The sequence below is a fragment of the Dromaius novaehollandiae genome, chromosome 1 (genome assembly GCF_036370855.1).
Source record: "Dromaius novaehollandiae isolate bDroNov1 chromosome 1, bDroNov1.hap1, whole genome shotgun sequence".
Taxonomy (NCBI): domain Eukaryota; kingdom Metazoa; phylum Chordata; class Aves; order Casuariiformes; family Dromaiidae; genus Dromaius; species Dromaius novaehollandiae.
In genome coordinates, this window is record NC_088098.1 from 131,756,526 (window position 1) to 131,770,341 (window position 13,816).

Below are 13,816 nucleotides of genomic sequence, written 5' to 3' on the forward strand. Positions count from 1 at the left end.
GTCATTAGAGCAGGGTGACGGAGCCAAAAGGAAATACAGACACATTGTGTGTCTGCACTGTGCATGAATGAACAGTAATCAAAAATGAAATCAAACTTTTCTACAGAATTTGAGCAAAAATTACTATTTGCTGATAATTTTGGTAGACCTTTTCTTCCAGGAGAGCTCAACTTTAAAGTGATATAGAGACTTTAAGTAAATATAAATAAAATCTCAGAAGGGATCTTTCTACCGCAAATGCTTTGATCTCCATTAAATTTCTTGTCAGCAGGCATCAAAATGACATACTAGGATGAGAGCAGCACTGCTCCAGCTGAAGTACATATGTATATTAACATGTAGCTTTGAATTTCAGACAAACTCCAGAGCTAAGCCCTCCTACATTTTTACCTACTTTAAAGATCTTTAATGACCATCACAGCAAGAACATCCATTTTAGCTCTCAAAAAGACTACCTCTTCACCAGAGCCCTGTCTGATAGGCTGATGTTTTCAAATTAGAAAGCAGCATCAGCTGTGGGGCTGCTATCACACTTCCCTGCAAGACTAATAATGTCGGCTTTACAATTTGTCAAGTACATTTACTATTTGCCCAGGTGTCATTGCTACGTGAGATCCAAAGGCACACACAGGCTTGACCTGTGACGAAGGACAACCACAGTCAACCCAGCTATAAAGAGTATTGAATTATTCTATGCGGGGAGGTGAAGGACAATTGTAGCTGGACAGAGTTACAGACAAGGGGACAGGCCACTGTACTTTATGGAACATTATGTGGGTAGAAAGATAATAGCCAACTTTTATAGTCAATGGGCAATACTTCCTGTCATTTTAAAAGCAATGTGACAAAACATTGTCACATCTAGAGTTAAAGGTGCAGGATTTCTGGACTTTTAACTCTTTGCACTTTCCACTAGAGCATATGGCTTCTCCCAGTCTTTTTCCTTGGGTTTCCTTCTGTGATTTCCTGTTTGATTGTGGAACAAGCCTTACTTGTCTTTCCATGAAATCTGCTGAACTCAAAGCTCAACTCAGAGACAGATTTCTATAAAATTTGTCATGACTTGTTTTTTATCAGTGCTTATTTTGTGAGAAACTGGTCTGCTGGGATTTAGAGCTGTGCTGGCAAATTAATCATTTCTACTAAACATACGAAAAAACTTTTTTTACTGTGAGGGAGGTCAAACACTGGCACAGGTTGCCCAGAGAGGTTATGGAGTCTCTATCCTTGGAGATATTCAAAACCCAACTGGACACAGCCCTGAGCAACTTGCTCTAGCTGACCCTGTTCTGAGCAGGGGGTTGGACTAGACATTCTCCAGAGCTGTCTTCCCACCTCAGTCGTTCTGTGATACATGAAGTTTGGGAGCACTTTTTGATTGCTGACAGTTCACTCTTCTGTTTATTTTTCAAACACTCTTCCTCACCCCTGAAATTTCAAAGCCCATGAAATCTCCACTTACAGTAGGATTCAGTTCCCTTACCATATGCATATACCATTTGAGATGTCCTACAGTATCTCACTTGAGCTCTTAGCTGCAGCTCCAGAAAGCAGGGGGATCTCCCTTAGGTCTAGGGTTGTACCTGCTAACCCTGTGCAGATCTCTCAGATGTCCTGGAGCACCCAAAAATGGCACTAAGTGCTTAATGGAATTATCAAGAATTTATTAACTAACTGTTGGTCATGCTAATTGTACTAGATGTAGAGCCGTTTTGTTGACACTTCCCTATTTTAGTTTGCAGTGATGATTTAACTCATAAATTCAAAGGCTTCACTGTGATGAATGAAACTGAACGATATGAAGCCCTCAGACACTGTCGCTATGTAGATGAGGTCATCAGAGATGCACCCTGGACACTGACACCAGAGTTCCTTGAAAAACATAAGGTACATTCCTGCCTTGATCCCTTGCCTTCCCTCTGTAGACTGATGGTTAAGAATAAACAGCAAGCATGTGAAGTTCTATCAGCTGGAGTAAATTATTTGGTTCAGCTATTTCCATCCACTGAAATTAGGTATATTGCATCACTTGCCTGAGTCTTTGTCAGAAGATGTTCTATTTCTGTTGCTTTTTTTCTCAGTATGCTGGCATGATTTCTGTAGTAAAATTTTTGAATGGAAAAATAACACTGAAAAATTATCCATAAATTGCAAGTGCAGGAAGGGAGCTCATGAACCAGGAATGCTATAATGTAATGACTGAAGTCCTGAATTAAAGGCATATTTCTTGTTAATTTCAACAGGTGCAAGAACTGGCCAGAAGTAGATAAAAATGGCAGCAGCTGAAATGTATATAACTATTCTTACATGCTATTGACTGTCTTTAAATATATAACAATCTTAACAAAGGTGTAATAAACTAGAATTTATTTTAGTGTCCACATCACCATGTGACGAATGTACAGCAAGACAGTACACTTGTATATATACACAGACCTAAGGAGGCAGAATCAATAATCCTGCCTCTACAGTTTTTGAAGTTGGGTCTTTGCCACTTGACTTAAGAGCTCTTCCAGTAGCAATAAAAGCAGAAACAGGTGTCTTAGATTTTCTATAGAATATCACCCAGAGACAGCCAGCACAATGTGTTAACATCAATGCTTCTGGACACAAGCTTTCCATTCTTTCAAATGGACTGTAGAGCATAGTGGTTGTAGGCCTAAATCAGGTGCAGTATTTTAGGATGAGAATGCAAAAGCAAGTCAGCTGCAGTCAGGGGAAGATAGGATCCTCCAAAACAACCCCTGCTGAAACAGAATTTAGTGATGGTGGCATGTGATTCTTCTGTTCACTTGCAGATTGACTTTGTAGCTCATGATGATATCCCATACTCCTCCGCTGGCTCGGATGATGTATACAAACATATAAAGGAGGCAGGTAAGGGCAACTTTACATTTCAGCACCTTGAACTCTGTTATTGCTTCTTGATCGCAACTGCCAGGAGAGAAGCAATAGAGATAATGTCACATTCTCTACCCTAATGGTAGTTATCGCTGACTTCAGCAGAAGGATTCTCTTTGTAAAACCACAAAGGATATCTTTGGCTGAATTCCTACCACAACCCTCATAAAACCATTCAAATATGTCATGAGTCCCTTCTGTTTTTTTTTTAGCAACATCAGGGTGCTCCACCAACAGGTCTGAAACAATGAAATTTAGTTCAGTACCTACAGCAGCCCAGCAAACTTTGGTAGTTTATTGGTAACCACAGACTGACTGCTCCTTGAACATGCAACAATTCTCTATGGGGGAAAGCACACAGTCAGCTTTCAGGAGTCATCAGAATCCACTTCTGGTTTACTCTGAGGCTGCTTTTCACCACACTGGCAGAGGATTTAAACCAGTGTGAGAGAAATTAATGTCACAACTGTTTAGCTGCTTGGTTTGTTACCAAATTACATTGAACATGAACATGCAGAAATTGTCAGGAGTCTATCTCTCTTCCATTCATGGATGCTGAATTAAAGCCAAAGAGAACAACTTAAGCTATTGTTTGCCAGAAGCAGCTGCCCTAACACAATGAACAGTGCAGGAGGAGGAAGTGGTCAAACCTTTCTTCTACTGCTCCCTGGAGGTGCTGCTTTGACCACTGGAGAGTCTATCTTCTTCTTGGTCTACATAAATGTGTATATTGGAGGTTTAAAAAATATTCCAGAGAAAATCTGCCTGATGGTAATCTGTAGTGTGAAGTGACATTCTCAAGCTGTATGGTGACAACTGTAGACCAGATATTGACCTGAGCCAAAAGAATAAGCTTTTTACAGTAGTATTTCTTGATCTTTTTCCACTTGCAAACCTCACTGTGGGACCAGACTCACAACTCTCCTTTGGGCACCACTGTTCTACAGTTTCAGAGCCAGAGAGAGCGTACTTTCCTAGGCAATGGAACAAACATACCTCTGGTAAGGATGGGTCATTGAGGGACATACACAGTACGTGCTGGCAGGGAGCTATTTTGCCTTACTTCAATAAGGTGCTGAATACACAGTACAGCCCAACAGGCTCACTGGTGTCACTGTATCATTATCAGACTGAGCTGGAGAGTGCCCAGACCTGGCATATCCTCCTCTGCTGTTTTTAGGCACGGGTACACCATGCATGCATCCTGACAAGAAATTCAAATTTTGCTTCTTACTTACAGTCACACAAGCTTGGTTGCCTTTAAAAGCAGGGATTAGCAGGATAAAGGCTTGCTGCATTTCTAGCACATTTCAGCCCAGATACTATAAATCATAAACTCAGTTCTCTCTTTCACAGGTGCATTTGGTTGCAAACAAGCAGTTTTCACATTTTTAAGCAACAATTACCTCCAGCTGGAATCAGTGCTGCATCTGCAGTTTCTCCAATTTCCTACTAATCTGCTCTCTGTAGCTAGACTTCTTTTAAACTGGAATTACAGTTTCATCCTTTCAATAAGATGGGATGCAATAAGATGCATTTTGTGGGGGAAAAGGAATGGTATGGAGTCCCTGCAGGCAGTAGAGTATAGGTTTATAACTTCAGGAGCTTGCATTGTGTGCGCTGTCTACTTCACTGAGTGATACTGAAGAAGTGATTTCAATTTGGTACCACTGAGTTTTGTTATGTCTAAAATAAGGATAATGTTACTTACCTAATTTGTGAAAAGTTTTGAGATCTAGTGATGTAGTACTCCTAACGATCTAGAACCGGGTTATGACTGCAATGAATTTCCACTTTCTCCTAGGGTATTTTGTTTAAAATAGACCAATGCTGTGGATGCATTTGTGCACATTTCTCTCTTTTCTTAGTTATAGTACTCCCCTTTTCATTTTTCCACATAGGGCTGTTGGGGAGCAGACAAGCAAAGGGGAACTCTGGAGCTCATTCTGTAGGTTGGTCATGGGCTACCATTTTTCCCTATTTTCAAAGGCTGGGACATACATGGACCACAGTGAGCTGGGTAATGGTCGGCTAACTGAACCTCTGCACATCTGTAAACAATTCACTTTTGAAAACATAGATCAGTCCAGGACATGAGGCAAATGAAAGCAAAATCAGGACATTATGATTAGTCATCGATACATGGTTTTGTACATTTACTTGAAACAAATTCGGTATTTGGCTCAGCAAGGGCTGAGAATTCATGGAGTCTTGTAGCTGCTATCTGTAAAGGCTTCTGGCTTAAAGGGGGTTTTAGTGCTTCCCAAAATAGTTTCTTGAATGACTGCTGCAAGCCTGAAAAGCATGAGCAGGGAAGCCTCTCTGCTCATGATTAAAATAATCTATTTTTTAGCAGAGTATTAATTAGCAGAGTATTAATTAGAGATAATAAAGAAAAAAAAGATTTCACATATCATTCACTCACAGGAGGCTGCTAAGCTGCTTGATTCCTTCTCCAGACCTCTTTCTAACCCTGTAAGATTGGCTAGCAATGCCTGCCTACTTCAGGGGAATGCATGAAGATTAATTTGTCAGTAGCTATAGCACCCTTTTAAGACAAAGCACTATTTTTTTGCAAAACCATTTCCAGTCTAATCTCACAGCTCTCTCTCTCTCATCAGCAGTTTAATGTTGCAATTATGTATAAGTGATAGTAATTTTTTGCAGTCCTAAATAACTACTAAAACAAGGTGTGCTAGCGCTCTGCTATTACTGCCTTTGTGACTTGCTTTAACAGTTCCTGTGATCCTGTCTTGATGAGAAACAATTAAAAGCAACATATTCCACAGCTGTGTTGAAGAAATACAAGCAGTATTAATAAATTGCTAGTTTTATCAGGGGCTGATCTGTTGAGGGAGGGAGAGTGGTTATATAACACTCACACAGCCTCAGCTACTCAAAACAGGGGCTGTAGAAAGTGATATCCTCCGCCCCCACAGTAAAGCCATGTTTAATTACATCACCACTGTGCTTCATCTTCTTGTTACAAACTGCCAGCACTTCCTGGGTGTTTTCCATTTATTGTAATGCAGAATATGCATCTTTTACCTGAAGGTGCTTCATGGCTTTGGCCAACGCAAGAGGTTGTCTTGTTTGGCTGAGCTGAACGAGGCCTGTAAGAGGGTGCAACACAGCAATGGAGAGGAGAGCATAAATACGCAGGAGACAAGCAAAAGGCCTTTCAGTAGAGTGAGCGGGAGCCAGAAAAAAAACCCCTATATATTACATTAAATAAGGGCTAGGTGTATGGACAGAACTGTTCAGTGAATTGTCAGCAATTGTTAGGTCAAGCCTTCCTGATTCAGTAACCCCTGCCACTCTGGCTAATAACTTTAACATCACAGCTGACACTGTGAAGTGGACGAGTTTTAGCTGTTTTACAGGCTGAGGGAAAAATGAAATGTATAGCAACTTTATGCCTTCTCTAAGCTCACACAGGAACAATCAGAAAAAACGGGAATAAGCCAGCCAGAATTTCAAGCCTCTTCTCTTTGGTCAGGCATCTTTGTGTAGATGTTCATTCTCAGCTACCTGCTGCATAGCTTGGTCCTGCCATGCTTTCTCAGTTGGCTTTCTTTTCTCCCTTTGCTCAGGCATGTTCGTACCAACACAGAGAACTGAAGGTATCTCAACATCAGATATCATCACACGGATTGTCCGGGATTACGATGTTTATGCCCGACGCAACCTCCAACGAGGTTACACCGCCAAAGAGCTGAATGTTAGTTTTATAAATGTAAGTACACTGATCTGCATTTGCTTTGGAAAGGGTGTGTCTGAAGAGTGCAAACTTAAAGCAAAGGCTAAGAAAGCATCTCTTCCTCCTGTTGATTTTAAAATAGGAGACAGAGCTGGGAAAAATTTTGTTTAAAAGAAACTAGTAAGTTGAGGATTGTTTTAACTAGTGCTAGTAATTAGCAGCTTCGTTTCCATCCTACGCTTTGATGTTTGTAACAAAGCTACTGCTCCATGTTTCTCCTTGAGTTGCAAGTGACTGAGTCAAGAAAGAAACCAACCTCCAGCCCTAGTGCCCTCAAGCACAGATCCAAGAACTGACACTTTATTTCTGTTGTGAGAAGACAGCACAGATTTTGATATCCAAGCTCTTTCTCCAACAAAATAAAAATAACAAAACAAATGTTAAAAAAAAGCCCTTTAAAACACAAGGAAGTGTGTTAGGCTAGTGTTTAAATGATGCTGAAGAGATTAGAAATCACAATATGTAGTGTGATAGGTAGGGCAAGGGTGCCACTTAAAAGGATTGCTCAAGGAAGGTAGCAGCTTTCATATACAGAACTGCACCTTACCCTCCAATAAGGAGTAAATACTTAGCAGAAATGAATCTACTTTCCTCCATCTTTTGTTTCAAGTCTTAACTGTTAGGCCTCTGGAAAACCCATATTACTGAAAGGTTCCTTGTAATTGGGTTCCATCACAGGAGGACTTTCCTCTCATTTGGGAGCCAGGAAATCCCTTATGACAGACTGAATTGTGTCATTTTTGTGAGGATTTTCTTTACCTGTTTCTTATTTTAAGGTCTGGCAGATACATCACATGACACAGGACATAAATATTTATTTCATTGTGCTTCTCTTCACTTTTCTATACCTCTTTAGTACAGCTTAGTGCTTATGATATATTTAAAATTTCCTGCTGTAAATATTCCACCCATAGGGATCACAATTGTAAACATCCATTAGATTAAGGCACACTGGATGCAAACTTTCCTTTGGGGTTCTCAAATTTATTCTTTATCTGCTCTGAGGTTAAGAAACTGTTACATAACTTATGCTCCCCCCAGCCAAAGACACTGATGTATTCTGAAGTCCCTCCTGACATCTGGTTATTTAGCTTATAGTAATCTAAATGCAGAACTACTGCTTTTCACCAGAGGCTTTTTTGTGTTTCAAAGTAAATAACAGCATTGCATCAGCACAGAAAAGAGCTGGTTTCCTAAATAGTTAAAGGGAGGTTTGGTTATCCATTAGATGCAAAGTAGGTGAGTTTTCTTCAGATTTTATTGATTTTGCTTGGCCCTGTGGCCTGCAGAGATATGTCTCTGTGTCATTTTGAACTCTTGCATCTGCTATTGCTTTGAAGTGCTGCCTTTTCACCTTTAGAATAACATGGATGTGTTAATTCCAAGAAATATTTGGCATTGAAAATAATCTGCTGAAAAACATTGTGGGCATATTTTAAATTTCTAATCTGAAGTGTGTTTATGTTCTGGAGAGTAAGAATGAGAGGGCATTTTAAGCTTTTCTCTAATTGATTTTCAATAGTTCTCAAATCCAGAATGACAGGCTAGATTTGCTAATGAAGCATGCCAATACATCAGGCTTGTGAATACTCTAGTATTGAGGTATATGTACTTGCATGGCTGCATTTTTTTCAGTATTGCATTCAATGAATTTTTAAATGTAACATAAAATTTATGTACATGACCTGAGATTTAGAGGCCAAGTTGTGCATGTTCTTATTACAAAGATTCTACAACTGGGCTTTCATCAGTTCTTCTAGAGGTTCATGAGCTAGAATAACACCCCCCCCCCCACACTCTTTCTTAGCAGTAGATGTAACAAGAGTGAAAAGAAAGCAGTAACACATAGGAAGCAAAATCTGTTGAGGCAGAAGTTTGTGTTGCACATTTCTCATCCAAAGCCCTACTTCAGTACATTAAGCTGCTACAGTGGAACTAAACAGCATTTGTTTTAGAAGTAAATTAAAGAGTCAATTAAATGAAAATCACAGAAAATTAAAAGCTGACAGTGAGCTGTGCTTCTGCAGAGGTCATTACATCTTCAAGTATTTTTTGAGCTTGGCCAGACTGGAGCTCCCTAACCGCACCTTCTCTTTCCACTGTTTTTCTGTATCACTCAGCAATTAGGAGTCTGCTCTCTTTTCTATTAAGTTAGCTGGCCACAAGTGACTGGCCTATGCACATCTTTCTGTTACAGGCAGAGGCTCCCATATTATCCAGAGTTGTAGGTGACCAGAGGTTTTCTTCTGCCATGCAGAAATCTGTCCAAAGAGGCACTTTGGACCAAGTTAACATCTGTGATGGCGAGTCAGCACTGGGATGCATTTGTAAGGAAACACAAGGAATTTTGCCTTTTGCGTACTACTAAGTTTGAGCTGTTAATTCCTCATTTGTATCATAACAAGATTCATTTAATTTTTAAAATCAATCCAGTTTGAAAATGTGGAAAGATTCTGGTAGTGGATGAAACATAATAAATGATGAGCACAGTATTAGTTTTTCAACATGTACTTATTTGCATTTCATAACACATAAATATTAAATGTTTGTTTTCAAATATGATGTGAGAATATTTAACTAGGGTCATAGTTTTAACATTAATATATTTTTTTTCTCTTCTTCCCTACTTTCAGTGGCTAATTATTGCTGAGTCCTTATATAATAATCTCTCTGTCCACACTTTAAAACAGGAGAAGAAATACCGCTTTCAAAACCAAGTGGACAAAATGAAAGAAAAAGTCAAGAACGTAGAGGAAAAATCAAAAGAATTTGTTAACAAAGTGGAAGAGAAGAGCCATGACCTCATTCAGAAATGGGAAGAAAAGTCCAGGGAATTTATTGGCAACTTTTTAGAGCTGTTTGGACCAGATGGAGCTTGGGTAGGTATTTTGCCATCTCGGGATATCTGAGTGTTTTTTATTTATGCTCTGTAACACAGATCAAGAGCAGATTCTTTTGCTGCAGTCTTTGTTTTGAAAGCCAGCACAGTAGGATAATATCAAACCTACTTGCTCAGTCCAGTAATGCATGCCAAAACTGCAGTGAAAGGATTTGCCACTTCTGTTGCTTCTTTGGGACAATTTCTGACTTTTATGTTTGCAGAAATATTTGCCAGTGTGATGTTCTGGGGTGAAGTTAGTTGTGATTTATTACTGCATTCAGTGGTACTGCATCACAGCAACACACTACCAAACAGGTGAATACAGGTCTAGTCTCCCTTTCAGCATTAAACAGGACCACACACACACACATATCAGGGAGCAATTATGCACTGGAGGTGGTAAGGGAAACAGGGACATTGGAAAAGCTTTTTAACTGTTTACTTCTCTCCATTCTCTGTACTCAAAAACAGAAGACGACAGTTTTCTAACTTTAAAAAATACTGGTTTAAAGTTCTGAAAAATGATTTTACATGTATAGTAACCAAGCTCATCTAATTGCCTGCAGAAAAGTCTCAGGTAAAACTGTAAAACTGAAGCACCTCTGTAGCTCTCTTCTGATTGGCGTGGCTCCACAGAGCCAATCTGCCAAAGATATCCAGATGCATTGGAAAGGCAGTTGGGAGTTTATAACATTATAAGCTTGGGGAGAAACGCCAAGGCTTTACCTGAGCAAACCAAAATCATGCAATGAGTTGGTGGCAAGTTGGCAATGATGCAGGGAGTCCCAGAAGTGTCCTGGTCCCCATCTTTCACTTCTGAGCACTATATCACAAAGCAGTCCTTGGGAAGTTTTGTTTTCCTGCAGCACTTCCCTTTGCTGTGGTGAAGTCAGTAGCAAAGCTTAAGGTGAATGTAGAAGCTATCAGTTGTTTGAAACAGAACTTAGACCTTCCTGTTGGACATCAGTCCTTTCAGTCAGTCATTTGCCCTGTTGATTACTACTCAACTGAGAAATACCTAAATAACTTTAGCCATGAAGGCCTCAGAACAGCAACTGCATCTTTTTAATCTCCTTACAGCTGTATCTGGCCCATGCAAGGAGAAGTGCTCTCTAAACAATGCCTGTCACAGTTATGTAGATATCTAGTTTCATTAGCAAATTGCTCTTTTGTAGCAATGTATTATTTTCCTTGGGGAAGGGACAACAGTAAAGATTCTGATGAAGAAGTCCAGGTTTGCCTGCACAGACCACATCCACAGGAGTGCTTTGCCAATAAGTTATTCCCAAATAGCTTTGCAAGCAAAGTGTTCCCAATGCGGAGATGATCCTGTAGGCATAGGTGCTGTATTAATAAAGCTAATGGATCATGTGAAATCCATAGGAGGTTGGATGAGTTTAGCTGTGCAAAGACACAGTTTCAAAGCCTTGATCTCATTCCTCTCCTCTACCTACTCAAACTGCATACTGATGACATTTTAAAAGAACCCTCTGCTTTTCTATGGAACTCAGTTTATTACAGAAAAACTGCTCTGCACAGATCTTTGTGGAGGAAGGAGAAGCCTCCTGTTTTACTCTCTGATTTAGTGTCCCAGCTAGTGTAGGAAACCTGATGCAATCACAGAGATGTTTGCTAGGAGAATGTCCAAAAGTGTCCAGTGAAGAGACAAATCTCCTTGCGTTGTTGTAGAAAAAGCTTCAGCGACCATCAGCTGCAGCACTGTGGGTTTTTTCTTTTTTTTTTAAATCTGTTTGAGCCTGGGAACAGGAAAGTATTTTTTTTTTTCCAAATAACGATAACTTGCTATTAGTGTCAAAACTGTTATTAATGTTAATTTACCATATCACTGTTAGTTAGATGTTGCTTTTAATGTTGACATTAAAAGTACAGGAATCATTATGGGCATGTTAGATTCCTAGATCAGTAATTTGCATCCACTAATTGCTATTATTATTTCACAAATAGTTATTATAATACACTTTATGCTAGCATCAATTTTCTAAAAGCAAAGTAAGGGCCGTGTAACCCACAAAAAAATATCGGTTTCTGAAAAAGATTAGAATGTCAGTTTTCAAACTGACAAGATGTACATAATTCATTTGTAATTTTGCCCACCTGTACAATTGTCTGTACTATTTTCTTTGAAAGAGAATCACAGAGGTGTCAGAAACAACAACAACATGGCACGAAACTTTTATTCTGGTTTGAGAGAGTATCACACAGTGCAGGCTGGCACAAAGCCCTCAGACAGACACGTAGCTCCATGGAAGTGAGAAACAGTGGGGTTAATTCTACCTAATTTCAGACATTTACAAGCAGACAGATGCATTTCCGTCCCTGACCAGTCCCTTTGAAGGGTCAGTTTCCCTCTATTACATTCAGAGAGGGAGCTGAGGATGGCCACACCAGGAAACAGACATCCACAGTGGCTCGGATGAATCTCACTTACAGGTTGTGACTTGCATCCAGGGCTGGCGCTTCGGCCACACCGTACCTCCGCAGCCTAGGCCTGAGCACAACCTTGGAAGTCTGTGGAAGAATCAGCAGCTGGAAAGCAGCAGTCCAGTTGTCGCCTGTTTTGTAAGGCGTGGGAGTATCAACATGTAGGCAGTACATTTTCTTTTGACTGGCCTCATGTAGCTGGATATGTGCATGTACATAGATCCCATTCTAAATAGTGTGAATTCAATAATGAGCCACAAAATTCAGAAACAGGCAGAATATATTTTGTCCAGTAGTAAGTTTGCCAAGTGCAAAGTATTGTCTCCCTAAACTGTTGGGATGTATCTGAACTTGCTTGATTCAAGGCTTTAAAATTCTTTTGCTGTCTCTGCTAATGGTCCAAAACACAGCCAACCTCATCTAACCCTCCTGTATTTCAAGTGATCTATTAACATTATTTATTCGGCACCCAGTGTCCCTCCCACCCCAGAACAACTTGCTTGTGAAGCTGCACAGGTATAACTTACCGACCTTGCTAGAGCACAGCTGGAGGAGAAAATAATTAGTCCGAAGTTAGATGAATTTCACCACCACCATCCTCCTCCTGCAACAACTTCTGGTTTTAGCCAGCAATCTGGTGGCTAAAGCACAATCAAGGACTCAGGAGGCAACATGGACTGCCTGGACAGAGCCAACAGTGCGAGCACACTCCCTCTTCCACCTGTTCAAGCAGTGAAAGCTTTGCTGAAGCAGGGACCAGAAGGCAGCTGTCCCACAGCCCCACTGACTGCCTTAGAGGAAAGTGGGACTCTCTGCACTCAAGCCCGTCTGGCCCAAGGGACGATCAAGTGCCAGCTGCCAAGGGGGATGCTCAGAGCAAGAAGGATGGGGCAGCAACTGGCCAGGCCAGGCCACCTGAATCTTCCCCCAACACCAATACCCGAAGCATTGTAACATTATTGAGCTTTTTGAACTGGTCAATAAAGTCTCAGGGCCAGGCGCAAGAGGGAGTCAAAATGTTTTGCTTGTCTGGGAAAAAAAAAATCATGTCAAACGCCCTTTTTGCCGACAGTTACTTTCAGTAAGAGAGTGAAACAGACTACATCAAAAACTAACAAAAACATCAATGGCTTTGGTCTAAACGGAAATGCTGCATTTCTGCCATGGAATTTCAACAGGCTCCAGGGCTTTGCGAGCTCTGATGCCATTCTCACAGCTCTTGCCAGCATGAGCCCATCCCTATCTGAGCACTTCTTTTCTGTGGCAGGCTGGCAACATTTGTCAGGAGCAACCACCATCTGCTAACTGTCGAGATTTAGGAAGTATTAACTATTTTGGACCTAGCAGTAGTGCAGAGGCAGGTTACATGCTGAGGGTTTTTATGCATGGGAGCATTGCTAAGTTTGTCTCTAGGCAGGAACTGTTCTGTCATTCTGCACTGCAGTGAAATCCAGGCTCTAAGAGTAAGTTGATAAAGGCCAGCACAATACATATGTAAATTGGGTGAGGGAGCTCACCTAGTTACAGCCAAGTTTGTTACTTATGCTTGATCTTTAACCCCCTGGATTAGCAAAAACCAGAAATGTGATGAAAAAAACCCTAGCATTTGCCCCCTCCCTCTTGCAGGAAATGTAATTTCCTACTGAGTTTCAAAGGTGGGGGGACAAGATGGACAGCCACATGCTTCATGGGAGGGAGAAAGGTCATCACAGGACAGAGTCATTGCAGAGGGGAAGGGGAGGAGGAACAGGATGAAAACAAGCTGAGAAAATGGATTTCTGCTGCCCAAAGAGGCAAGCCCAGAACATATTCTGCAGGACTGTTTTGCTCAC

General features: G+C 40.7%; 1 protein-coding gene across 6 annotated transcripts in view; it reads left to right on the top strand.

Annotated features, from left to right (window-relative positions):
* The window catches only part of PCYT1B (phosphate cytidylyltransferase 1B, choline), a 51,849-nt gene that overhangs the window by 34,128 nt on the left and 3,905 nt on the right, over nucleotides 1-13,816 (top strand). For 4 of the 6 annotated variants that reach the window (XM_026103409.2, XM_064498162.1, XM_064498164.1 and 1 more), the window contains 5 exons: nucleotides 1,736-1,887; nucleotides 2,799-2,877; nucleotides 3,813-3,902; nucleotides 6,495-6,637; nucleotides 9,352-9,540. In XM_026103409.2, coding sequence (XP_025959194.2) covers nucleotides 1,736-1,887; nucleotides 2,799-2,877; nucleotides 3,813-3,902; nucleotides 6,495-6,637; nucleotides 9,352-9,540 — 653 coding nt within the window. The remainder of the gene's footprint in view (nucleotides 1-1,735; nucleotides 1,888-2,798; nucleotides 2,878-3,812; nucleotides 3,903-6,494; nucleotides 6,638-9,351; nucleotides 9,541-13,816) is intronic. The other 2 variants (XM_026103410.2, XM_064498170.1) reach the window with 1 other exon arrangement.